Source organism: Salvelinus namaycush, chromosome 32 (assembly GCF_016432855.1).
Source record: "Salvelinus namaycush isolate Seneca chromosome 32, SaNama_1.0, whole genome shotgun sequence".
In the NCBI taxonomy this organism is placed as follows: domain Eukaryota; kingdom Metazoa; phylum Chordata; class Actinopteri; order Salmoniformes; family Salmonidae; genus Salvelinus; species Salvelinus namaycush.
The window spans coordinates 7,098,602-7,125,377 of record NC_052338.1 but is presented as its reverse complement, the minus strand read 5'-3'; the positions used below and the strand labels follow the sequence as shown (position 1 = coordinate 7,125,377).

Sequence of the window (26,776 nt, the reverse complement as noted above, 5' to 3'; positions counted from 1 at the left end):
TAGCTACTGTAATTTGGACAGTAGATTAACAAGAATTTAAGCTTTCTGCCAATATCAGATATGTCTATGTCCTGGAAATTTTCTTGTTACTTACAACCTCTTGCTAATCATGTTAGCTCAACCGTCCCGAGCCCAATACTATAGAGGTTAACACTTTTATTGGTTACTACATGATTCCATGTGTTATTTCATAGTTGTGAAGTATTCACTATTATTCTACAATGTAGAAAATAGTAAAAAATAAAAACCCTGCAATGAGTAGTTATGTCCAAACTTTTGACTGGTACTGTATGTATGTATGTATGTATATATATATATATATATACACATACACACACACTGTTCACTATCACTTTACCCCTACCTACATGTACAAATTACCTTGACTGTACCCCTGCACATTGACGTGGTACTGGTACCCCCTGTATATAGCCTCATTATTGTGTTACATTAGTTTATTTCGTAAATATGTTCTTAAAACTGCATTTTTAGTTAAGGGCTTTTAAGTAAGCATTTCACAGTAAGGTCTACTACACCTGTTGTATTTGGGGCACATGTGACAAATACAATTGACCCCCCCCAATCTCACAATAAAAATAAACAATACTTTATTACATTTTTATTTAGGTCCCAAAAAAACATATCAATAATATTAAGTCAAAAAACAAAAAAAATAAAATAGCTATCATTTCCACAGTGTCCAGGGGTCAGCCTGTAGAAACGCTGCAAGTCCATATATATATATGTATGTATGTATATATATGTAAAGAGCCGTGGTTTCAAGCTTGGGCGCGTCATCTTCTGCTGTGCCGATCAGGAATGTAGAGGTGATGGGGTTCAGGGGGGGGGGGGCGGGCAAGCCTAAGCCAGGCTACTGCTGCGACATCTGTAGAAAGGGAAATGAACAATCCACATTACAAAGCGTGACAAGATTCGTGAACAAAACACACACACAGCTCTTTGGGCTGAGCGCTTACCTGCTGTTGTTGAGGCTGTGGTTCAGGGCCTCTGCTGGCCAGGCGGCTCAGGATGTTCCTCTCGGACATCTGGAGTCTCACTGCGACGGGGGGTATCCGGGCGATGGTTGCCGGGAGACGGGTGACATCTGCCTTCATGTCACTGAGAAGCTCCTCCAGCTGTTTTAGCACTGAGAGGGAAAAGAGTGAGAACCTGGAAGTGCTTGCCAACTTAAATCTTCAACTAAGCCTCAAGGTACTTTAGGTTAGGTTGATAACGTATTATGGTCTGTTGTCAGCAAAGAGATTATCCTTCCCATTCCTTTACACAGGGTCACGTTCAGTAGGCACAAAATGGCTGGGGAAAAACTCAGAAACAAAATAAAAAAAATGGGAAGGTATCACCCAGAACAACTTAATTTAAATTTTCCTTTGCCCCAAACATTTCTAGTGTGCCCTAACGAACTCAGACGTACTAGGCGAGTGCAAGCTGGCTAGCTACCTTTGTGCAGGACGGCGTTGGCGGGCTTGTTCCCCGACATGGACTCCTTGCTGAGGTGTTGGTGGGACTCGGCCAGACACTCCACCTCGCTGAAGCGCGTGTTGAGGGCCATGGAGGGGTGGGAAGGGTCCTCCGACATGTTGAGGTAGGCCGCCCGGCGCAGCTGCTCCTCGATCACCAAGGCCTGCTCCAGCAGCTAGTGGGAGGGAAGGAGGAGAGGAAAGGGGAAGAGGAGATGGGGTAGGAAAGGAAATGGGGAAGGAAAGGGGTGGTTGAAAATACATGAATACAAAACGCGCGGCATGTACACGGAGCAGAACAAACCTGTATATTATAAGAGTGAAAATGAGAACTGCTGACAAACTGTACTAGAAAAGTTGGCTTAGAAATGACGCTCATAAAAGGATAAATGGCTAATAAAGGACTTTGTACCTTAAACCTCCTGGCCAGAAACTTGTTTTTGATCTCCAGGAAGTTGCCTCGGTTCATCTCAGCCTTGAAGGGCTCGTTGAGGATGGCGTACTTCACATCGTTCTGGATGTCCTGCCAACGCGCGTAGCCGTGTCTAGGGGGCGCCAGAGTCAAGGGGAAAAACAAAACAAGCCCCACTGTTTGTGTTATGACCAATACTGGCCTAATGTATGTGACCTTTCACTAATACTTGAAGCTGGTCATAGTTCATAGAAATGTTCAGATCATGCTACAGGCAGTCCACCCTGGAGGCAATAAATCGGTCAAATGTTACTGGTCAAATGTTTAAGAGAAAGACTTGACCGTAAATCATTGAGTTCTGTCAGTTGGAATGCGCAGTCCTAATGTTTGTTTGCAAAGAGCCACAGTGGGCAGCCTAGTAAGTCAACACTGGTATAAAAGGATACTGTATTATGCCAGCAAGCAACCAGTAGTCGTGGCGACGGTGCCAGATCTCGTTGGTCTTCTTGGTGACGGTGGCGGCCCTCTCCTCGTTCTGCCACAAGGAGTGCAGCTCTGTATCAGAGAGAAGAGATTGTTAGTGATTCCCTGTAACAATTGAGACTATTGAAAATGCAGTTTAGTCCAAGAGTAGCGCTTAACCATGTTTGAAAACAACCAACACTCAGTTGAGACGGAGTTGAGATCTGGGCATGCGTGTCCCTCGACACTCTCCAGTCCTCTTACCTGTGAATCCTCCGTCGGCGATGTTAAACATGAATCTTGTCTTAGCTTTCTTCTTCTCCTCACTGACTCCGGCCGCCGCTCCCTCCTTCACACTGTCCCCGTTCTGCAGCTTGGCCGGCTCCTCCACCTTCACTCCATCCTTCTCCTCCTTTTGCTCTGCAGACAGAACGAGACAGAACAAATAAAAATGGGGCCAAAGAGAGAATGGCGTGAAGCGGAAACGTTGACCAAACATCGACCAAGGCACCGAACCTACAGTATGTTCTTACTGCAGTTTGTTGATCGACAAGGGACAAAACGAGAGCGAATGATGGACGAGCTACCTTTCTTTTCCTCTGAGGCAGGAGTGGTGTCCATCTTTTCGATCTTCTCTTCTTTCTTATCTTCTGCTGCAAATCCATGAAGAGAAAGAGGGGGAGACATTAGCAAACAAGTGTAATAGAAATGGTACTATGGGAAAAATAGTACTGAGCCATATTCTATTATGACATTGACAGAAAAGTTCACCTTTGGCCTCAGAGTCTTCAGATTTGACCTCCGACACGTCCGTCTTTTCCTCCGCTGCTGGAGACTTGGTCCCCTCTCCTCCCTCAGCACTCTTCTCCGCAGTCTCTCCATCCTTCTTTTCCGCCTCTCCGTTTGTAGGCTCGTCTGTTTCCATGGGCTCCTCTTCCTCTTTTTCCTTTGCTTTCTCTTCAGGGGAAGGGGTCTTCTCATCCTCATCAGGGATCGCAATTATCTGAAAGAGAGGGGAAAGAGCTAGATTCATTAGAGCCTGAGGCACAGAGAACTAACTAAGTATAACCATTCTGGAAAAGGAGTTCCATCTCCGACTTCACAACAATGATATACTGTAGTATCAATACCCAATGTACAGGTATGATACATTGGGTGGCTTTGGTTGTTATTCATTGCCCTATTCTAGTCTATTGACCAATGTAGATCAAATTCTTTACCTCTGGGTCTTCCGTCTTTCCGGACTCCTTCTCCCCCTCACTGTCTTTCTTCTCTTCTTTCTCACCATCCTTCACGGCGTCCTCAGTCCTTGAAGGGTCGTCTGCTAAACCGACAGATCATCCTCTTTAATCCACCTTCCACATCTCTAAGTGTTGATTGACAGTTACACATTTTACACACCAAGCACTCTTATTCTAGGGTGGTTTCACTAAAACCAGCATAGCAGCAGCGCATGGGTCAGAGTCCTGGAACAGTGAGAGGGTGTGGAGGTGGGGCAGTTAGTTTACCTGGGGCGGGCGTGTTGGGTTGCGTGTCTGCGGGTGTGCCTGTGGAGGGAGTTTTGGGGGCTGGGGAGGGTCGAGCACACAGAGGAGAACAGGGGTTAAAAGCATTATCGCAGGAGAGGGTCTACTTGCAGAAATGGGGGGGGGGGGGGGGGGGGGGGGGGTTGCAGCTGCAGCGCCAGCAGAGAAAGACAGATTGTCCATAAGGAATGCAGAAAGAGCAGGGATCAGGGAGAGGGTTGTGGAAGAGGGCGTAGCGGTCTGTACCTGTGGCGGGTGTGTTGGGCTGTGTGTCTGCAGGCGTGCCCGTGGAGGGGGTCTTCCCTGGGGAGTCGGGGTGGGCTCCAGCTGCAGCGGCCGCAGCCTTTTTACTCTCCTCCAGCTCCATCATCCAGGGCATGGACCACTGGCCGTTGACGTGCTCAAACTCCTGGACCTGGTCCAAAACATGGTCAGAACGCAGCCAGGACAGATAATGAAACACAGGGTCGTACATGATCATGAGACCAGTTAAGACGTTGACTTAAAAAGTATGACAGTTGAATTGATCAACTATCCCAAACAGGAACTGGGCTTCACCTTCTTACGGATCAGTGACATCACGCCGATGCGGGTGAGGACGTGTTGCCGCGACAACCCTTCGCGTGGGACGCCGTCGGCGAAGGTCTCGGCTCCATCTGCGCCGGGTTCGCACAGGTGCCTCATGAAGAGCGAGACATACGCCCTGAGGGAGACCAAGAAGGAAGAGAGATGAGTGGATCTGATGTAAAAAATAAAAAAAAGGGACAAATTCAACAAATATCAGGGCATTACCATTTACACTATAACATGTTAGTTACTCACTTGAACTCTTTCTCAGCTTTCCCGCGCAGGTCTCTGACCAGCCACTGGGTGGTGAAGGCGTCCTGAGGAGGCATCCCGTAACGCATCACTGCATTCAGGAAGGCCTTCCTCTGGCGAACGTTGAAGCCCAACACCTGAACACCAGAGAGGCAGTGTTAGTGTCGAGTTAACAGGTAGTCTTACAGATCGACCCCCAACCTCTAACTATTTCTATACAAGCCAATTGAATGTCAGAGACAAGTGGTGGGTAGGCCCATCTGTAGATAACCTAAATTGAAAACACATTCAGAATCATGCAGAGCATTGGTTCAGAGTGCAGTGATTGATGGACATTGACAGCTGACCTCAATGTTGCCTCCCACTCTGGCCAGCAGGGGGGGCAGTGGCTTGTCCCTGTCGCCCCGCATGCCTTTCCTGTTGGGTCTGCGAGAGTTGGCTGCACCGCCAGAAAAAAGGAAAACATGAAAAGTTATTCTCTTAAGCTTCACAAACCACACACACGCGCTCTTGTAAACCCCACTGACAGGGACACAATCTCTGTCCACACACTCTCGCTTACCTTCTGCCCGCTCATCAAAGTCCTCGTCACCCTCCTCGGAGGCCACAGAGTAGTCAGAGTTGTTGTCCGATTGGTCATCCTGCCAATCTGCTTCGAGACAGAAAAAGACACGGGGAGCAATTTCAGTACACAGTCCAGAAACGTCTTTGAACTTCATAAAAAATATATTAACATTCAAAGAGGGGGGGGGGGGGGGGATTCTACAAGGAAATAGACTTTGAGTGAAAGGTTGACAAACAGACCAAGTACAGAGATCTAGCAGGAAACCACCGTCACAGATATGGGGTGATGTCTCAACTTGCCTACACACGATACACGCAGTGCCCGAGTGGGAGTAGCTGACAAACCACACGTGGGACTTTGGTTAATCTAGTATGTCTATAGTTAGCAGGCAAGGAAAAAGGCACCGGTTCCCAACTCAAAAGAGTGAAGGGGTACAATAAACACAAACCAAGTAAGCACAACACACACACACACAACCCCAATTCAGTCACACACTCCAACTCCTTCTTATATCTCTTAGGGGACTAGAATAACAGAGTACAGTTTGTGGGGCGGGTGCCGGCATTTTCTTCCTCTTGGTGAGGAGCCTGAGATCATGGTGCCTTTACAATGCATTGTGGGTAGAGTAGTCCACACTATTGCAATGCATTGTATTCAGGTGTCAAAAGTTAATTAGGGAAAGCTGTCATTCTAACATAAAAGGACTTGAACATATCTGCTCATCATATGTACTCCTGAATAGTTTGGATTGTTGTTGGGGATAGAATATCACATATGTTAAGATTTACCAGGCTTTCTGAGGTTTGACGCAGAGCCTTGCTGAAGTGGTGAGGTAATGCAAATTGGATTAAAATTCAACATTTCCAACACAACTGTGACAGAGAGGCATGCCTCATGCAGGAGGTAAAGAATATTCAAACCAGCCCCGGACACCACTTTGTTACTAAGGTTTCACCGGTGACGCTCACACAGGTACATACCTCCATGCTCCTACACACTGCATACCTCCATGCCTTCCCTTGCACACGTCCACAAAGGGACACACACACACACAAAAACATGTAAGTAAGTAAATAATGGCGTTGGCGCTTGTTGTTGTTACCCCGTCTACTACCTCGGTCCTCCTGGGATCCGTCGTTGTAGTTGACCTGCTTGCGGATGCGCTTGCCCTTGCCCAGGTTGCGGGCCAGGTCCTCCTGCTGCTGCTCATAGTGGTGCCTGAGCAGCTTCTCCCAGTAGTCTGGGTCGACACTCTCCTCCTGCTTGATGATCTCCCTCTGTACTTCCTCCTCCTGAGGGGAGCCAATAGCGAAGGAATATGAGTGAGTGAGACAAAAGGTGATTCATTGATCAAATCAAAAATTATATTGGTCACATGCGCCGAATACGATAGGTGTAGACCCTACTGTGAAATGCTTACCCACAAGCCCTTAACTTACAATGGAGTTCAAGAAGAGTTCAGAAAATATTTACCAAATAAACTAAAGTAAAACATTTCATAAAAGTAACAATAAATAACGAGGCTATTACAGGGGGGTACCGGTACTGGGTCAGTGTGCAGGGGGGTACAGGTTGGTCAAGGTCATTTGTAAATGTAGGTAGTGGTAAAGCGACTATGCATAGATAATAAACAGCGAGTAGCAGCAGTGTAAAAACAAAGGGGGGGGGGGGGTCAATGTAAATAGTCTGGGTGGCCATTTGATGAATTGTTCAGCAGTCTTATGGCTTGGGGGTAGAAGCTGTTAAGGAGCCTTTTTTAAAAACCTTGACTTGGTGCTCCGGTACTGCTTGGGTGACTGTGTCAAATTAGAGACACACACACACACACACACGTCTGGGCTACAACAAAGCCACATAGGAGTCGACCTCCTAAAAATGTAAAATTGGAGATAAATGGCCTGCTAAGTGGCATATGTCCAACAAACACGCTTACCGCCTCCTCCTCGTCCTTGACCACGTACTGGGCCACCTTGAAGGAGCCGAGGTACTCATTCATGCTCCCGATCTCCGTTTCCTCCGGGGTTTCGGACTCCTGGTTCCTGTCCAGCAGTCTGTCCACCGCCATGTCATCGTAGTGGATCACCTGGCTGTCCTCCTCCTTGTTCTCACCTGGGGGACATCACATTTACATTATGGACATGCTCCATCTAAAAACATCAGCACACGTTCTAAACATTATCATGTACGGCGGGGTTTCCCCAACCTCTGTCCTGCCCCCCCTCCTCGGTGCACGTTTTGGTTTTAGCCCTAGCAAATACACAGCTGATTCAAATAAACAACTCATTAAGCTTTGATCATTTGAAGCAGCTGTGTAGTACTAGCACAAAAACCAAAAACGTGCACCCAGTAGGGGGCCCCGGGACAGATTTTGGGAAAACCCCGATGTAAGGGATAATCAACGAGGAGCTATGCGTTCTAGGGAAAATAATGAACGACCCATAGAGCCCCGGGTTGAAGATCCCTTTTATACCATGGCTATAATTGAACACATTTGCAGGTAGAAATGTGTTCAACATCCACTGAAGTAACTAGCAAGTTTACTAGATAGCTACTGTAGTTGCCATGGTAACCAAACAGACTTGCTATAGTTTAGCTAACCAAACCATCAGTCCTAGCTTGTCATTATGAAAATCGAATTCAACAATGCCAATGTTTTCAATGCAACTTTTACTTTCAAAAGCAGCTCAAACATAGTTCATTCTTACATGTTCTATAGCCATTGAATTCTACCATGCGTTATTGGTCAAATATGCATGCTCAAGAATGCCCTTCAAGCCAATCAGAAACAAGCATTTAACAATGCCATGGTATAATTAAGCAAAAGCCAGAGGAGGTGTGATATATGGCCAATATACCACGGCTAAGGGATGTTCTTATGCACGACGCAACGCAGAGTGCCTGGACACAGCCCTTAGCCGTGGTATATTGGCCATATATCACAAACCTCCAAGGTGCCTTATTGCTATTATAAAACTTCTTACCAACGTAATTAGAGCAGTAAAAATAAATGTTTTGTCATAACCGTGGTATGTGGTCTGATATACCACGGCTGTCAGCCAAATCAGCATTCAGGGTTCGAACCACCCAGTTAATAAAACGGTATACTGAACGCGTTATAAACATTGTCATAAACTTAATCTTGAACCAAATCTGTTATATACATCATTATGATGTTTTTAATCTCGGTTTACCCAGAACTAAAACCATGTGTAATTTGGTTAGATGCTCCATTCATTTCTAGGGGGGTGGGGGGGGGGGGGTGGGAGACATGATAGAAATGTTGAACATTTCACCTAATAAGCAACCTTTCACCTAATAAACAACAAACTATCAGCTTATTTGACTGTTCGTATCTGCTGGTCTTTGCTCGTTTTCTGTTCACCTGCAACACGCTTCCAGTAACCTGCTGTGGGCAGGTAAAAAAAAAGAAGACATTTTGTTTGCTAACTTGCAAGCCAAATGACTGGTGATCTGACAGATGAACAACTATCCACTCCATCCATCATCCCTCCATGTTTACCTTCTTTGTCCCCCTTTCCAAGCTCGTCCTTGAACAGCTCCTCCGTGCCGAACTTGAGGATGTCGTCCAGCTCCTGTTTGGACATTGAGCCCGTCTTGGAGCCCAGACCAGGACGCACCACCAGGTGGGTCAACATCATCTTCTTCTTGGCAACCTGGTGAGGGAGGGAACATGGGACATTTCAATGCCTGCACTTTCTTTCAGCCCATTTAGAACATAGAAATTAAATGAGTAGAGCTGACAGACAAGGCTCTGTTTCACACACACAACATTCATTGGATCCATCAAGAAAGTATAATTTCTATGATACAGATTTGTTGTGTTACGTTGTGAAGAGGTCATTGTGATGTTGCGGGAGAGGGGACAGGCTCTTTACCTGAGTGATCCTCTCCTCCACAGAGGCCTTCGTGACGAAGCGGTAGATCATCACCTTCTTGTTCTGTCCGATACGGTGAGCTCTGCTGAACGCCTGAGATGAGGAAGAGAAACTGTATGAACCGTTCATCCTTGCAACCACCTTAATAAAGTTGATATGGAGGACAAGGAAACGGTAATGGCCCAATCCCAAATTGACCGCTAAACACGTGTGGAGATCTGATTGGATAGGCGTAAGCAATATGGTAATAGCTCCACTTGCCCTGATAGGCTAGGTGGAAGTTCCACCATATTGCTTAAACAAATCAAATTCTCTAAGTCCTTAGGACTTGATTTGGCCTATGTGTGATGGTTCCAAGTGTGATACCTGGATGTCGTTGTGAGGGTTCCAGTCTGAGTCGTAGATGATGACTGTGTCGGCGGTGGCCAGGTTGATACCCAGACCTCCAGCTCTTGTCGACAGCAGGAAGGCAAACTGGAGCGCTCCCGGGGCTAAGGAACAAAACAGATCAACCACTCAGACGAAAATCACTAAACATATACACAAACATGGATACAAAAGTATGTGGACACTCCTTCAAATTAGAGAATTCGGCTATTTGCTGACAGGTGTATAAAAACGTGCACACAGCTATGCAATCTCCATAGACAAACATTTGCAGCAGAATGGCCTTACTGAAGAGCTCAGTGACTTTCAACATGGCACCGTCATAGGATGTCATCTTTCCAACAAGTCAGTTCGTCAAATTTCTGCCCTGCTAGAACTGCCCCGGTCAACTGTAAGTGCTTTTATTCACAGGCCTGGGCAACTCCAGTCCTCGGGGCCCTGATTGGTGTCACACTTTTACCCCAACCCCAGCTAACACACCTAACTCCAACTAATCATGATCTTCAGTTAAAAATGCTATTAGTTTAAAATCAGGTGTGTTTGCTTGGGATGGGGGAAAAGTGTGACACCAATCAGGCCCCCGAGGACTGGAATTGCACAGGCCTGTGTTACTGTGAAGTGGAAACGTCTAGGAGAAACAACGGCTCAGCCGTGAAATGGTAGCCCACACAAGCTCACAGAACAAAAGCGTGTAAAAGTTGTCTGTTCTAGGTTACCACACTCACTACCGAGTTCCAAACTACCTCTGGAAGAAATGTCAGCACAAGAACTGTTTGTCGGGCCATGGCGATAATCTAGTGGCCGTCCATGGTTGCAATAGGGCCAATGAATTCAGGATTATTGATTTTGTAATTATGTTTGAGCATAAAAACACAGCATTAGCCATGGCAAAATGCATTGAATTGCAGAAAATTTGCTTTAAAAAACCTCAACGTTTTCTCTCAGCACATTGGAAAAATATATAGAATTGCAGCAAATTAGCTTCAAAACAGCAACAACAAAAAATGTCAGCTTCATGGAGAAACATGTAGAATTGCAGTAATGGAAACATTTTTTTTTATCTACACCACCAAGATGGGGCTGTTTCTTGCCCGGGGACCGGAACAAATTCAGCTGCACCGACCACCACCTAAGCCCCCGTTTGATCCAGAAAAAACCCAGCTTTCTACATCAGCTATTATCTATATCAATCACTTTCAATATCAAACAACGATAGGACATATACCTCTAAAGACTCAACTATATAATACTCACTCTGAAACTGCAGTATACACAGTGATATAGTCGAGTGTGAATGAGGAAGTCTGTGGGGTGAGCCTCACCGTTGAATCTGTCGATGGCCTCCTGTCTCATGCCCCCGGTGATGCTTCCGTCGATACGCTCGTACTTGTAGCCCTCGTTCTCCAGGAAGTCCTCCAGCAGGTCAAGCATCTTGGTCATCTAATACAGAGGGAGTGAATGGGCGGTGAGTAAACAAATGAAGTTGATGCACGAGGCAAAATAAACGTCAATCTATAAAATAATCTACAAGGGTAAGCAGTGTCCATGTGTATGTCTGTGTGCTTTTTGTGTCTTTAAGTGTCTGTCTCCAAGATCTTTGAAATGGTTGAATCCTTCAAGATGTAATGCGATTTGTGAATTCAAATAAAGTATTTAAAATGTGAGTGTTGGGTAACTAACTTGAGAGAAGATGAGTACTCTGTGCCCTCCGTCTTTCAGCTTCCTCATCATCTTCTGCAATAGAGTCAGTTTCCCGGCAGACTTAGTGAGGGCGCTGCCGTCGTACATCCCATTGGGCATCTTTGGGGCTTCCTGTTTGGGGGAACCAATCAAGAGTCAGAGCCTCAGTTATATAGAGCTTCACAGCAAAAGACTAAAGTTATAATGCATATTATATCTAAAACTGCAAATACAACCCCCCCCTCCCCACACACACTTATCCATCACAATAGCATGGTCCATTCTCAGTCAACAACATTGGTATGTGGGTCGTACCATAGCTGCCACAGGGAAGAGGTAGGGGTGATTGCAGCACTTCTTGAGGTCCATCACTACATTGAGAAGGGATACTTGGTTCCCACCACTTCGTGTGTTCAGGGCCTCAAAGTTACGGGTGAGGATGAATTTGTAGTACTTCCTAAAAAGATGAGGGAATAAGAAACACTTTATACCACTTCCCCAGTCCAATTTTATTGTAAAGTTCTCATGAGTTGAGTATCCCAAGGGAAGACTGTGTTTAATTAAGTAGTCTTGGGAAGATAACTAATCATTCTAACTATATATTTGATCACATCACCTTTTAGCCAATAAATGTGGGTTACCACTATTCAATTTACCCTCTTCACTACATCCTATCCCTCCTTTCCCACCTTCACTCACTTCTGCATGGGGCTGAGCTCCACCCTGACGATGAGCTCCGTCTTGGAAGGCATGTGTTTGAAGACGTCAGCCTTCAGTCTCCTGAGCATGTGGGGTCCCAGCATGTCATGCAGCTTCTTAATCTGGTCCTCTTTGGCGATGTCAGCAAACTCTTCCAGGAAACCCTCCAGGTTACTACACGGAGAGAGGAAGATGCAGGGAAGTAAGTAACGGTTAACTCTATAATAGCTGGTCTAAGATGCGCGTGGTGTGATACAGGTGACGTGAAGTGGTCGTTGGGATTGAGTGGGGAGTAATGTTTGGAGAGTAATGTGGTCAGAATGTGTACACACACCTGAATCGCTCTGGCGTGAGGAAGTTGAGGAGGTGGAACAACTCTTCCAGGTTGTTCTGTAGAGGTGTACCGGTCAGTAGCAGCTTGTGCTGAAGAGGATAGTTGTTCAGCACCCTAAAGAACTGGACGGGAGAGAGAGAAACCTGTTACTAAACTAAAAAAGGCACACATGAATTTCTCAATGGTACCTTCAGCCATACCAGTTTAGGTGGAGTTTCATTGTACTTAATACAAATCAGGATATCCAAATAACAAGACATTTAAATTTGGGATACCTCAATACCCTTATACTTCCAAATTGATATTTTTCCTGAATAAAGGGAATATGTTGCACATAACAGGTAAACTACCTCCCTAGCACAAGCTCTTTAAGCCCTCACCGTAGACAGGTTATAGGAGTCGTCAACTCTAATCTCTCACCTTGGACTGGTTGTTTTTGAGCCTGTGGGCCTCATCGACCACCAGACAGGCCCAATCTATGGAACCTAGGATGGCCATGTCGATGGTGATCAACTCATACGACGTCAGCAGCACATGGAACTTCACCGATGAGTCTTTCTACAAGGCCACGGGGACGGTTAAAAACGTGACACACACACACCAGCATATCATTGAAGGAGTGAGCTTATCGTGACATATTGACAAAGCAAGTACTTCCTTACTTCAACAGAACACTAACTTTAGAACTGTCGTTTAAAATCAACAAAGTACATTTGATCAGTTTTCATTTTAACACACTTTCCCACTTTCATTCTCACCTTCATCTTAGAAGCTCTCTTGCCTCCGCGGATGGCGTTGTTCTCGAAGGAGAACTCGTTCTCTCTGATGACGGCTCTGCTGTCCTTGTCTCCTACATAGGTCACCACGTACATGTCCGGGGCCCACATCTCAAACTCTCGCTCCCAGTTAATGATGGTGGACAGGGGGGCGCTCACCAGGAACGGGCCCTTGGAGTGACCCTGTGAGGGGGGAAAGAAAAAAAGTTCCATACAAATGATCTTCTTTTTAATGTATGGCCCCAGCGGGAATCTAGCCCACTACCCTTGGTGTTGCAAATGCCATGCTTCACCAACTGAGCAACAGCTAATTTAATAAAGAAATATCATTTTTCATGTAACATTCAAACATCTATAATTGTAATGTAAATACATGGTGTTGTCAAAGGCGTTGCAATCTACACTCCGACCAATAGGTGGCAGTAGTCTCCATGTGATCACCCCCCAAGAGGGTTGACACAAAGCTCAAGCTTAATGTCGTCAGATTTCACCTGATTTATACAAAATGGCTGGGCTGGTATTGGTTTATAAGGCTGCCAAGGGAACTATGCCAAGTTGGCATTTCGTTTCTCTCAAACTAATGGCTACCACTTCAAATTTTGGCCTTGATTTTATTTACTTTTTTTTTTTTAAACAATGACATTAATCAATAAATAAAAAGCTAGAAGCTATAGTTAACATTTGAAAATTCAAACTGAAAGTTATCATCTCTAATACATGCACATTCACCCCATACCTCTTTGTAGAGTGAGTAGAGGAATACGGCAGTCTGCACAGTCTTGCCCAGACCCATCTCGTCAGCCAGGATAGTGTCTGTGCCCTGTGCCCAGGAGAAACGCAGCCAGTTGAGACCCTCCAGCTGGTAGGGGTGCAGGTTGCCCCCCGTACTGTCTATGTAATCAGGCTGCCGCTCAAACTTGATGGTGGGCTGAAGAGGGGGGGGGGATGAGAAGTGAATTACTGTTGAAGCCAAAACACACTATACAGTAAATATGCACCATACGGGATTTATGTGATTGGCACAACTTAGAGCTGCAGAAGAAGCTAAACGGCCATTTTAACAGTAATATACAGAAACAATTTATGATAAATCAGGAATATCTTCTAAATCAAGAGAAACCATCTCTCATAAAAAGACATAAGACTCCAATAACAGTTACAACTCCACTTACGTCAACGACAGGGTTCTCAGGAGGCCGGTCCAACCTCTTCGTCTTGCCTTTCACCTTCATCTTCTTCCCTGGTTTACCCTCATCGCCCATCATTAGCTCCCTGAAACAAACCGATAGAGAATACTGTTACCCTCGTAAAACAGACAAAGTGAGAAAGAAGAAACTTCTCCAGTTCATCTACGCAACATAGAGAAGGTGTGCAATAATGCATTAGTGACCTGTGGTTCCAGTACTGCTGTCTGAAGACGTCGAACTCGGGGATGTCCATGTCCTCGGCCTCCCAGGTGGCCTGGTCGTAGGGGAGGTCTTTCCACTTGATGAGGTAGTGGATGTTGTTCTTCTTGTCCTGACTGCAGCGCACAAACAGGCAAAACTTGGTTAGCAACATTGAAAATTACATCCGGTAGGTATTTGCAACGGATTGGTTTAAATTATCACTTTGACCAATGTCAGAATTGCACCATGTTGGGAAACCCTTCACCTGACAAACACATGCAGAGGTAATCATGTGTGCGTGCGGGAGTTCTCCTTTCCATTGAAGGGAAACTCCCGACTAGACACTATTTACAAAGTGCACGACTATATTGGCCTGGCAGCTAAAAATCTGCTGCTATTTTGGAAATGTTAACTCTCAATGAGACTAAAACACATTTCAATCACATTTAGGAGCCAGTCCTTGAGTCTCGTCTGACCTGTGGTTAAGGATGCGGTGAATCATCATCCAGGCGATCTTGATGCCGAAGCGGTAGTACTTCTCCTCCATCTTGGCGTAGAGCGGGTCCTTGGCCTTCCTCTTTGTGCTCTTTTCCTCATCGCCCTCGCCAAAGTCTATTGAAGGAGGCTCGTCCATGTCGTTCTTCCTCTGGTAGTTCCTGAACATCACCTGACAGTGCAGCTCCAACTGGGGAGACGGGAAAGAGTGGGTGAAAGGGGGAAGTGTGTGTGTGTGTGTTCCCAAACGTGGTTGTGACATTAAAGCTGTTCTCTAATCAATTTGAGTGAGAAAGAAGAGAGTCTTTGTTTGAACGCTTGTTTCAGTGTGCGACAGAAACGAAAAATCTGTGCAATAAACCAACTGAGGGTAGCTGTGTATGAGTGCGATTGCCTGTAAAGTATTTTCTTCCCCATGCCCGTGTGTATGTGCGTACATACCTGCAGCTCAGACACCCAGGAGCAGTGCCAGTAGGACATGTTGCTCCACTTGGCAAAAAACTCCCTGTCAGGGCGCCCGGCCAGAGGGGCGGGGTCGGGCTGATCAGCCGGGAGATCTGGGGGGCGGGGGATGGCCGTGGGCGGAGGGGGGTCGCCCCAGCGCCACGTCAGAATCTTCTGCACCTTGCCCTTCATTGGTGGACACTGAGGAGAAGAGGGGAGATCCAATGAATAGGTCAAAAGAATTTAAAAAACATTCACTTTTCATGACCAACTGATCATAATGACATGGTGAAAACTCCTTGCCTACAGATAGGTATTGTTACATGGCATTCAACCATTTAGTCGTTTTGTTTTCCCATTCACTACCTAAGACCGTAGGGGCTAGGTTTCAATTTGGGAAGTCAAATGTGACCCGTATGTCACACTTCACAGGAGTGGCATTTGAATGTAAAAAAACAACATTTTCATCAAAATGCGTATAACTTCTGCAGAAATGCCTTCTTGAACATCTGAACTTTCATGTGCCTTAATAACAAATCAGTACGTAATCTGTAAAAAATAAATAAAATATGAAATCACAAAGCTGTTTAGACACACACACAAAAAAATGCAGAATCTTGCCTAGCCATGATTGGTTGATATAACGAGGGGCTGGGACATTCACGAGAAAAGGTCAATTTTGTCACTCAAGTCTTCTCTGTCAAATGGCACATCCTGCTCTCTCTCTGCTACCGCGGATATTTGAAATATCCATTGGATTTACTCATGGACTACATGCAAAGTGTAGCTACAACTTTCAATACCAGTCTTGTCCTGAATAGAGCTGCTGGTATTCACACAGATCTGTCTTCTGTGAGTCAGTCTGCCGTGAATCATTCGCCAGACACCAATTAAGAGTCTACAGTTAAAATGCCAAAATATAGCTACATGTATATGCGTTACTGTCTCAACTGTATCAAAAAGTTGCTTATTGCTAGCTATTGTACTAGCTAGCTAAACAGTTGCATACATGTACCGTTATAGCTTACTTCGTTCCGCAACGAGCCATTGTTTACAGATGGCTCATTGCGGGACGAAGCAACACTAAGACAGTTGCATTCTGCTGTTACAGTAATATTGATTGCTGATGTGTTAAGGCATGTACGATTTCATCTTTTTCATGTATGCAAGTTTGATGTTTAACTAGCTAGCTACCAAAAATAGCCACTGTGGTACGAATGCTAATCGATTAGCAAGCTAATCAAACCCCCAAGTTACGTTATTGGGACAAATGTTAAATTGGATGAAACGATAGCTAAATAACTAGCTAGCTATTGGATTATAGATTGAGGTAATTTTTTGCATGTTCAACTAACTGGCTTGCTTAACGAATACCATCTATATCTAGCCAACTGGTAATTATGCTAACTAATCAAGCTAATTACCATTGTTGGCTGGAAGCCGGTTAAGCGTGTACTGGGCATTGGTAGTACAGTTGTAGCAGTCAACAACAAGCTATAGGACATTAATTCACATTTTAACTTATTTTTCTGGAATTTGACTTTCAGCATAAACCTGCTCTCCGCCACCAGTACAAGGAGACGATTGAGGGTGACAAAGCAACACTTCAGCTATTTTGTCTATGCACTTTGAGCTTATTGCTTGGACTTGGGGGTCAATGAATGTTAGTATGCAAGCTTTTAATGTCTATTTTTGTCTGCTTTCCTCCTTTACAGCTTGAATTGTCTGGAGCCTGGTGTTGCAGCCAAGGAGCTTTCACTCAGATGGAACCAGGTTTCAGCTGCTGTGCAATGTTGACGTCCTTCCTCCCAGAAATGTGAAAGCGTCCCCCGGACTGGACACAAACCGGCAAACATATTTTTGAGAACATCAGGACTTTTGCAATGAAAAGGCCATGGACATTACATATCCTGTTACAAAAGGCAGGACAGAAATATGCTCTCAGGCTAGATTCCTTTGTTCACATCATAACATTACCTGAACCAAAGTTACTCAAAAGGATCTGATGATATAGGCCTAGGTCTAGATAGTTTTCACCTAAGCCTTATGCGTTACCTAAATTGTAGGCTACTACCTTTACCACTTGAAGTTAAAGTAGCACTAAGTCACTGCTTTTGCACATGGCCACATTCGCGTGTTCCAATATGAATTCGTCAAGAGACGGATAGGTCGATCTGAGGCTTTAGAGGGTGTGAACGATGCTACATGGGTGTAGACAAAGAACAGCACTGCAGATGTTCAATGTGAAAGGTTACGGTACCTTAAAATATATCCTTTTTTATTTATTTTACAACAATAGGCAATGTAATACTGTAAATGGTTTCCTAAGTTTGGTGAGATAATGTTCAGAGAATCCATTTTGGCAACTTGATTAAAGTATTCCTTTTCTAAATATGTTTGCAAAGGATTAATGTAGAGCAAGTGTGAAAATCACAGCAAAATGTTTGCTGCCCTTTTCTCCAAAATGGGACTATATGTTCATTAACTTTTAAAGCAGCTTTACTTCCCCATGTTTCCTCCAACTACAGCGTATGATATGCCATTTTGAAGTTCAGTGTCTGTACTCCATTTCTAATTCTGCTACACAGGACTGAAAAGAGACGGTGGGTCACAAATTCACTTCACCCTCTGTAACTGTCTGTGCCCCATGTCAATCACCCTCTGGGTCCCACTCTATTGGTTCACTCACAGTGCAGCGGGGGCAGATCCACTCTCCGTTGGGGATCTCAGGCAGGGGCGGATTGAGACAGTGGATGTGGTAGGAGGAGGGACAGGAGTCGCAGCAGAGCAGCTCGCCACCGTCCTTACACACCCTGCAGAACTCCATGTGGTGGTCGTCCTCCTCCGGCTCGGGCTCCACCTCCTCCTCTTCTTCTTCTGAGCCATCCTCCCGCGCCTCCCACTGTTTGCCCTCCTTCTCCTGTGGATGAGGGAGGAAAGGGGTCCACGTGAATGGTAGTAGTGCAAAGGGAAAGGGTTAACTGGTTGAATGGTAGGGGAGCAAAGACAATTATTCACTGGAGAAATTTGAGTTCAAATACTACCAGCATATATCATAGTACTACTCGCTAGTAGGTTATGATCATTGACCAATGCTGGTCAATATGAATAGTTCATTGTTACCCTCTGCAATTTCCTCTGATTTTTTTCAGCACTCCAATTGGCCAGACATTCTCGTTGACTAACCAGTACCATTTTTCCCTGGTCACTTACTCCACAGAGCTTAGGAAGGTGTCACTCACACAGTGTGGGCAGCTCCAGATGCCCTCTGGGGCGTTCTCCATGTCGGGGTCCAGACACACCATGTGGTAGGCCCTGGGACAGGTGTCGCACAGAATGATCTCCCCTCCTTGCTGGCACACCTCACAGTAGTCCTGGTGGTCCGTCTCATAGCCGTCACCGTCCTCCTCGACTGGAGAGAGGGAATAAGAGAAATGTGCGTGAGAGCAATTCAAACTAAACAAAAATATAAAAACGCAACACTGTCAAAGATTTTACTGAGTTACAGTTCATATAAGGAAATCAGTCAATTGAAATAAATTCATTAGGCCCTAATCTATGGAATTCCCATGACTGGGAATACAGATATGCATCTGTTGGTCACAGAAAACAAGTTAGTATCTGGTGTGACCACCATTTGCCTCATGCAGTGCAACATCTCATTCTCAGAGTTGATCAGGCTGTTGACTGTGGCCTGTGCAATGCTATCCCACTCGTCAATGGCTGTGCGAAGTTGCTGGATATTGGCGGGAACTGGAACACGCTGTCGTACACGTCAATCCAGAGCATCCCAAACATGCTCAATGGGTGACATGTCTGGTGAGTAGGCAGGCCATGGAAGAATTGGGACATTTTCAGTTTCCAGTAATTGTGTACAGTTCCTTGCGACATGGGACCGTGCATTATCATACAACAATGGGCCTCAGGATCGTCACAGTAGCTCTGTATTCCATCTGCCCGGTACAGTTGAAACCAGGATTCATTCGTGATGAGCATACTTTTGCAGCGTGCCAGCTGCCATCAAAGGTGAGCATTTACCCACTGAGTTGGTTACTACACCGAGCTGCAGTCAGGTCAAGACCCTGGTGAAGACAATGAGCACGCAGACGAGCTTCCCTGAGACTGTTTGACAGTTTGTGCATAAACTCTTAGGTTGTGCAAACCCAGTTTCATCAGCTGTCCGGGTGGCTGGTCTCAGACGATCCGAAGAAGCCGGATGTGGAGGTTCTGGGCTGACGAGGTTACACGGTTGAATGTACTGCCAAATTCTCTAAAACGACGTTGGAGGCGGTTTATGGTATAGAAATGAACATTAAATTCTCTGGCAACAGCTCTGCAGTCAACATGTCAATTGCGTGCTCCTTCAAAACTTGAGACATCTGTGGCATTGTGTTGTGTGACAAAACCGCACATTTTAGAGTGACCTGTAATTGTTCCCAGCACAAGGTGCACCTGCGTAATGATCATGCTGTTTAATCAGCTTCTTGATATGACACCTGTCAGGTGAATGGATTATCTTGGTAAAGGAGAAATGCTCACTAACAGGGATGTAAACAAATTTGTGCACAAAATTTGATATACAAGCTATTTGTACATATGGAACATTTCTGGGATCTTTTATTTCAGCTCATCAAACATGGGACCAACACTTTACATGTTGCGTTTATATTTTTGTTCAGTATAGATAGAAATTTCTCCAAAAGAGGAATGCCTCTCCAACATTTGTTGTTGTTTGACAAGCACCCTTAAAGAAATACCAGGAACACTAACACTTTAGCTGTTACATATTGTAAGGAATGCACAGCAGGAACGCATATTTTTATCAGAATGTATGACCAAAATGAATAATGTTTATTAAGTGCTGTAGAATGAAACATTATGGAATTGCGCATATTTTTTTGTCTCTCCCTTTTACTGTGTAGTTGGATAGTACTTCATATGCAATTGAAATTAGGAAGCATCTCAATCTCATAGCCGATATGTATCAATGCTCTGACGGAAGAGCTTGTCTACTGAATGTGTCAGCGGGTGTCAAACTATTTAAAGGAAGAAGATGCTGGATACTGCTCTACTGAAAACAATCTTCTAGTGACTCAGTGGTACTGACTAAGTCATGGCCAATTGGACATGCACAAACTACAGCTATGGAGTCTAGAAACTCGAGACCCCTTTTTTATTGGGCTTGAAACATACTGTATCACAACCATGGAAGAGAGACACACACACCTGCAGAGTACTGACCCTTCTTCTTCTTGGGCTTGCTCTTGGGCTTCTTGGAGCGGCTGCTGCGGCTGTTGGAGCCGTCCGACACGGACACGCTGTTCATGCTGGCGTCGTCAAAGTCACTCTCCACGTCGGGCTCATCTTCCTCACTCTAATAGGAACACAGAGGGAGTGAGAGAGAAGGGTTAGAAACATATTTTTCAGGAGAAATTATTCTCTAGGTTGAACGCCTCTGCCAAATGACAACCGAAGAAACTCAAAATGAGCGAGAAAGAGGTGATTAAACAGTAATGCTGGGAATTGCCAGGGACCTCACAATACAATATTATCACGATACATATCGTATCGGCACCGAAGTATTGCGATTCTCACGATTCTATGTATTGAGACTCGATACTGTGATTTTATTGCGATACGATGTTCCAAACATATTGCTCACCATATGTCTGCTGCAGAGGGACAAGAGAGCCATGTGAAGATGAGTTATGGTCAGTCATGGACATGAAAGTACTGAAAAATTGGCTCTCTATTTAAAGAGAAAATAGGGAACAAGCTATGAAGGGAAAACACTGGCGTTTTGGTGCAGGTAAAGCCAACAATTGCAAAAATAATACTGCGATATTGTCAAAAAATACATCATCAAAAATAATGAACTTAACTACCGATTTTCCCCGCCTCCATCACTACTAAGCAGGTGCAAGGAGAGAAAATGAGGAAGAAATGGTTGCAAATGTGGGACATGTAGAGAGAGCAAGAAAGAAGAGAAAAAGAAAGTGAAAGCACTTACTGAGGAGCGTTTCCTCTTGCTGTTGAAGCCTCCTAGCTTGATCTTGAGCGGGGCCACCTTCTTTGTAGCCACCTTCTTCTTCTCTACGGGCTTGGGGGTCGGCTTGGACTTCTTACGAGCATTTGGACCTTTGCCCTCTTTGGTCTTGGCCTTTTTCAGAGGCGGGGCGGGCGGTAGCTGGGGCTCGGCAACTGGGGTGGGTGCGGGAGGGGGCGCGACCTCCGCCACCATGCTGTCCACGGCAGCAGACACGTTGGCGGCGGCCAGTGCGGCGTTGGCCGCGGCGGAGCCTCTCAGGGGGTTGTTGGTGCTGAACTCACGCCACTTGGCGCCCAGCACCATCATCATCTTGGACACTGCAATCTTGGGGTTCTTGGCCGCGATGAGGGGTCTGGGGGAGATGGGGAAGATGGTGAGTAATGAGGACAAAAAAAGACAAATATTTGAGTGAGCAAAAGTTTAAAGGGGGTAAAGAAAGAGAAAGCTTAACATACTATTTAAGCCGCAAGCATCGATAAGGACAATCTCGTTACCGGACATATTGGCTGAAGGCCTTGTAGTTGGTGAGGGAGCGGTAGTCCTCTTCGCTGAAGACGTGGTCAATGTCCTCCATTCCCCAGTCATCCAGGAGCTGGGACGATGTCTTAGGCTCCTAGATGAAAAAAAATGTAATATGAACGTTTGCGTAAAAGTGGTTATTTTCCAGTCTTGTCCATACTGACTGGACTATTGTGGTGGGAATATTTATTGCCCTCAGTGGTGCCATTGTTTTCAATAGCTACTAGCTATATATATAAGTTTACTCTCGCACAGCTGTGGACAAAGCACTTTCCTGTCAGCATTGGCGACTAACGGTTATTTGATGCCGCATAGTTATACCATGTGCCAAGTGTTTGTCTTGACAAAGGATCAATGGCAGGTAGTTCTATGCTGCCACAGTGATAGTATGTCATTACATAAGTGCAAATACCTCTACCAGGCACCCTAATGGTAGTCTACTCTCAACATAGTAGTATTGTCAACTCTTATATGCAGCGAGAGCTACAGGTAGCTTATTCAATCACTTTCTATGGAGCTATTAATGGGTTTAAGTTGCATAATTACAATGAAATGAACACCATGAAATATTATTTGGTTAACTTTAATACCGTACCCCCTCCAAAACGCTCTCCATCCTCAAACTAAATCTTACCGAGCTATCGTCATCATCGTCCTCATCCTCCTCTTCCTCAGGTTCAGGGTCCTTCCTCTTGTCCTTTCCTCCACCGTTTCTGTCAGTGCTGGTGCTGCTCCTCTTCTTCTCCTTGGAAGTGCCCCCCCTGTTTTTCTTCTTCTTCTTCCCCGGGTTGTAGTCGCTGCCCTCGCTGTCCGAGTGGGGCACCGCTCGCTCTTCGTCTCGGTCTACCTCGGGGGTCTCCATGGGCTCGGGGGAGCTCATAGGCACATCCTGGAGGGGACACGGGGGGGGGGGGTTAGGAGTAAGCCCACTGTCTTCTGACAGGTGGTGTGTCCCTTCAATGAAAGACTAACAATGCACTAACTTACCGGAGATAATGGGGGTCCCTGAACAATTCCTCTGGAAAGGATGTAAAAATATACAGGATAGTATTTTACCTGCCTTCTTGGTCTAGAAGCTTTGGGCCAATTGACCGACAGCAAACAAGACATGGTGCATCCTAACAATGTACAAATATGACAGAGACATGGGCATATCACAGTAGCCTACCTCTCTGCGAGAGGTTCGCCTCTTGCTGCTTTTGTTCTCCCGGCTCTTTTTGGCCTTCTTCTTTTTCTTCACCTTCGGGGCCTCATTCTCTGACATCTCTTCCTCATCTGCAATGGAGGTCAGAGACAAAGCTAACCACATGACCCTGGATATAGACGTGTGTATGTCTGTTTTTCTCTCTCAAATTCTAAGACAAAAACTTTGATTGCTTTTTTTCTTCCCATACTATTGCCTAAAACTCAAATGACAAAATAGCAATTTCTTTTGGATTGCATCTTTGCAAAGTAAAAACTTCACTGCAAATTAGCCCATAAACATGTGCATTAATGGGGGCAGCAGGTAGGAGCATTGGGCCAGTAACCGAAAGGTTGCTGGATCGAATCCCCGAGCTTACAAGGTAAAAATCTGTCATTCTGCCCCGGAGAGATACAGTTAACCCACTGTTCCCCAGAGGCTGAAGACATGGATGTCGATTAATGCAGTCCTCCGGACCTCTCTGATTCAGAGGGGTTGGGTTAATTGTGGAGGACACATTTCAGTTGTACAACTGAGTAGGTATCCCCCTTTCCCTAATACAATAGAGAGAAATCGCAAAGGCGTCTTTTGGAAGGCACCAATTTTGCCATGGTTCGTTGCACAAAGCCTGTGGGGGAATGATGTTTTTGTAGGGTTTTTGGATAAACACCAAAAACAAGGTCTGTGTTAAACACAGGCTTAGGAGATCTTATATGTTTTGTTCTATGAGAATCTTCATTAGCTTTTATGTCATTTTTTAAAAACACAAATGCTTCATAATTCATAAAGGTCATGTTATCTGACTGGTATTATACCATTGAACAAAATGTACAAGACCCCGTAAGCATGTGCTAATTACAGACATTTTCGGCATTTATCCCAAAATCCCATTCTTTCCCCATAGGAATGGCCGAACGAAGCAAAGGTAACTCATTTCCGGTTTAGAACTACAAGCTGGGGAGCTCTATTATGGTTTTGGAGAATAGAACCGAGCCGCCATCATGTCACTTAGCTGGCTAGATTTCAAATAGGCTGCAACTACTACCTACCCCCCATAACTGTAATGTAAATTCAATATCCTAGGTATCCTCCGTTCCTTGCAATCCTGGTAGCTGCAAAGTCATATGGAATGGAGTTCAAAGCCTATTATGTAATTACTCATGGTACATTTAAGCAAATAGACTTTGGCATTGAAATCAAGACAAAGTGGCAACGGTCTGACATGTGATAAGCTGTCTGTAGGTCAAAATGAGCTGGGCTGGATGACCAATTATATGCCACCTGATTGCCATGTCATCATTATCTCGATTAAGTTCAATTCCAGTTAGCTCAATTCCATAATGTGATTTCCCACAAACAAATTGGAAAAGATGCCTCTTCCAAGTAATTATTCTTATTTGAGTAAGGTTATGGTCAATGATTTCCACATGTGAGAGGTTTGAAATAAAATAAAATAAAAATCACTAGCTATGCTAATAGAATTTACCAAAATAAATCATCCATGCATTTTAATGTGATCATTTCTATAAATGAATGCAAGTGGTTTAATAATTATATTAGTTAGCTACTATCTAAAAGGAGGCCTGGCGACGCATGTTGTTTAAAATCAGAAAATTCCATCGCCTTAACTTCCCCCCCTCAAAGATTCTAATGGAATATGCATTGCCTTCATATCCGAATCCGTTGTTGTTGTGTAAACAAAGTTATTGTACTTCCAACTATTGTACGATAGTTAGCTAGCTATATGTCAAATTCCGTTAACATTTTCCAGAACTGTATACACAGCATTTATTTCTACCACGCAAAGCGGCGCTACCAACCACTCGATAGAGGAGGAGAAAGCCACCGTCGTCATCTGCCATCTTTCAAGCTAACTGGCTGGCTCCATCTTGTCATCCGCACGTAAAAATACCGGTAATATTTGCTAGGCCGCAAGAATATGCCGGTGGGTCAGCATGATTTTAGTAGCTCAAAGTTTAAGTTGTGCCAGTTGCCTAGGTATGGAAAAACACTTGGCGAAATTAAATTTAAGCAATCCAACAACTGAAACCAAAACGTTAACTAACGTTAGCATTGTTAGCACACGCAAGCTAGGCTAAGTTAGCTTGCCAGGCTAGCCTCTGGCCAACTAGTTAGTTAACCAGCTAGTCACTCCGTTAACCAGCTAACATCTAGCTTAGACTGATGTCCATTGTTTCAGAAACTTACTTTAATTGGCTAAAACACTTTTCCACAACTAGTTGGCCAGCTACATAAGAAATTGTGATAATGCTGCTAGCTAACTAGAGCCAAGTTTGCTAACCATAATAACCAGCCAAGTTAGCTAACCATAACCAGCATCAACTAGCTTAACGTTACCAGTTAGATACAATAGCTATTCATAAAATGTTAGTTGTTGACAATACACAGCCATAAATTGTATATTTGGCCTAGTTATACGATTTACTCCGTATTATTTACATAAAGTACAGCAAATGTTGATAAATCAATTTCGTTGCAATGAATATGTAACGTTAATTTGTAGAAGTGGTCCTACCTTGCATTAAAGACCGATCCTCCGGGGCTCCAAAATCATCCCTATCTTCTTCGCTTCCAGACATACTGTTAGCTAACTTTAAATGTAGTTAGCTAACTAGCTAAATAAAGTTTTTAAATCCGTTTTGCCTCCCGAGTCCTGTCCGAGTCTTCAGTCCGTCCAGGTCGAGCATGAAGTCAAGGAGGACAGGTCGGCAAGGAGGTGGAAATAAGAGACAAAAAGAAAACAGAAGTGAATATTCTTGACTGGTTTCGTTTATTGAACAATGTAAATACATGGAATGCCTCAGTAGGTAAAATACAATTTCTGGTGCCAATTGTTTCAACCAGCACTAGGCTACTCAAGATTATCAGCATTTCAATCTATGCGTAGTCTCGCTAGCTACATATAGCTAGCTAGCCATTTGACATGCCATCATCGTGCGGCTAGCTTGCTACTAGTTTTCCGTCCCACACTTGGTTAGTTAGCCCGCTAACGTTAGCGCACACAGGCTAGGTTGAGAAGCACGATTCACCTAATCATCCCAAAATATAACTATCAATAAATGACTAACTTCAATTTGTTTAATTTCGATAATAAAAGGTCTGACACAAATACATTTAGAAACAATGCAACAAACTACAGTAACGTTACTTACAAGTTGAATGATTCCACTGTTTGAAACCAGAAACAACGAAACGGTATGTTTTTCTTTTTAGGTTACAATAACTAGCTAGTTACAATAATTAAAATGCAGTCTTTTTTCTTATGTTGCACACGACGTCTCCCTCTCTCGCACTAAACACCCGCGCACGCACACACACAAAGAGATCAGGGGGCAGACATCCCATAATAACCCCACACACGTTCACCCCTCCCCCACTCTGCATAGTTACCTTGCAATGTACAGACCATAATAATCCACCCCCCCCCCCCCCCCCCCCCTCCTCACATGCAGTCTCTTCCCCATTCCTCCATTCCCCCCTAGCAACCAATGTTACTATGGAAACACTCACCCCCCCACACCCCTACCCAACATCCCATAATAATAATGAGCACAGTCACTGACATCCCACAATAAGCATAACTCCAAAAAGAGAGAGAGGGATGAAAAAAATACGTCACATGGCAACTGTGCACCACATGACT

At 44.7% G+C, this 26,776-nt stretch overlaps 1 protein-coding gene across 16 annotated transcripts; it reads right to left on the bottom strand.

The window, feature by feature from the left end:
- Positions 1 to 585: 585 nt before the first annotated feature.
- LOC120026965 (chromodomain-helicase-DNA-binding protein 4-like) lies at positions 586 to 26,452 on the bottom strand. Of its 16 annotated transcripts, none has more exons than XM_038971765.1 (41): positions 26,286 to 26,452; positions 25,649 to 25,796; positions 23,098 to 23,204; positions 22,564 to 22,818; positions 21,905 to 22,023; positions 21,372 to 21,762; positions 20,588 to 20,735; positions 18,604 to 18,773; positions 18,051 to 18,281; positions 15,359 to 15,562; positions 14,899 to 15,107; positions 14,425 to 14,556; positions 14,207 to 14,306; positions 13,771 to 13,962; positions 13,017 to 13,217; positions 12,679 to 12,816; positions 12,259 to 12,380; positions 11,925 to 12,098; positions 11,541 to 11,682; positions 11,226 to 11,357; positions 10,868 to 10,985; positions 9,525 to 9,649; positions 9,159 to 9,251; positions 8,783 to 8,936; positions 7,196 to 7,371; positions 6,365 to 6,554; positions 5,260 to 5,349; positions 5,045 to 5,145; positions 4,701 to 4,834; positions 4,437 to 4,581; positions 4,125 to 4,293; positions 3,861 to 3,920; positions 3,573 to 3,676; positions 3,124 to 3,355; positions 2,940 to 3,005; positions 2,617 to 2,772; positions 2,337 to 2,445; positions 1,891 to 2,023; positions 1,459 to 1,654; positions 978 to 1,147; positions 586 to 886 (listed from the first exon to the last, which is right to left on the bottom strand). In XM_038971765.1, the coding sequence occupies exons 2-41, from the start codon at positions 25,710 to 25,712 to the stop codon at positions 872 to 874; spliced, it is 5,967 nt and encodes a 1,988-aa protein (XP_038827693.1). In that variant the 5' UTR covers positions 25,713 to 25,796; positions 26,286 to 26,452; the 3' UTR covers positions 586 to 871. The 16 variants fall into 16 exon arrangements, with proteins under 16 accessions (XP_038827693.1, XP_038827696.1, XP_038827695.1 ...); XM_038971768.1 differs by having other exon boundaries at positions 2,940 to 3,002; XM_038971767.1 differs by having other exon boundaries at positions 3,573 to 3,673.
- Positions 26,453 to 26,776: the final 324 nt, after the last annotated feature.

Bases quoted from the DNA above. Each gene is read 5' to 3' on its own strand.
- LOC120026965 (XM_038971765.1), bottom strand. From the start codon at position 25,712: ATGTCTGGAAGCGAAGAAGATAGGGATGATTTTGGAGCCCCGGAGGAT. The intron at 18,282-18,603 runs GTGAGTGACACC...CCTCATCCACAG, and splicing joins TCTGGAGCTGCCCACACTGT to GAGAAGGAGGGCAAACAGTG. The intron at 14,307-14,424 runs GTCACTAATGCA...GGTTTGTTTCAG, and splicing joins CAGCAGTACTGGAACCACAG to GGAGCTAATGATGGGCGATG.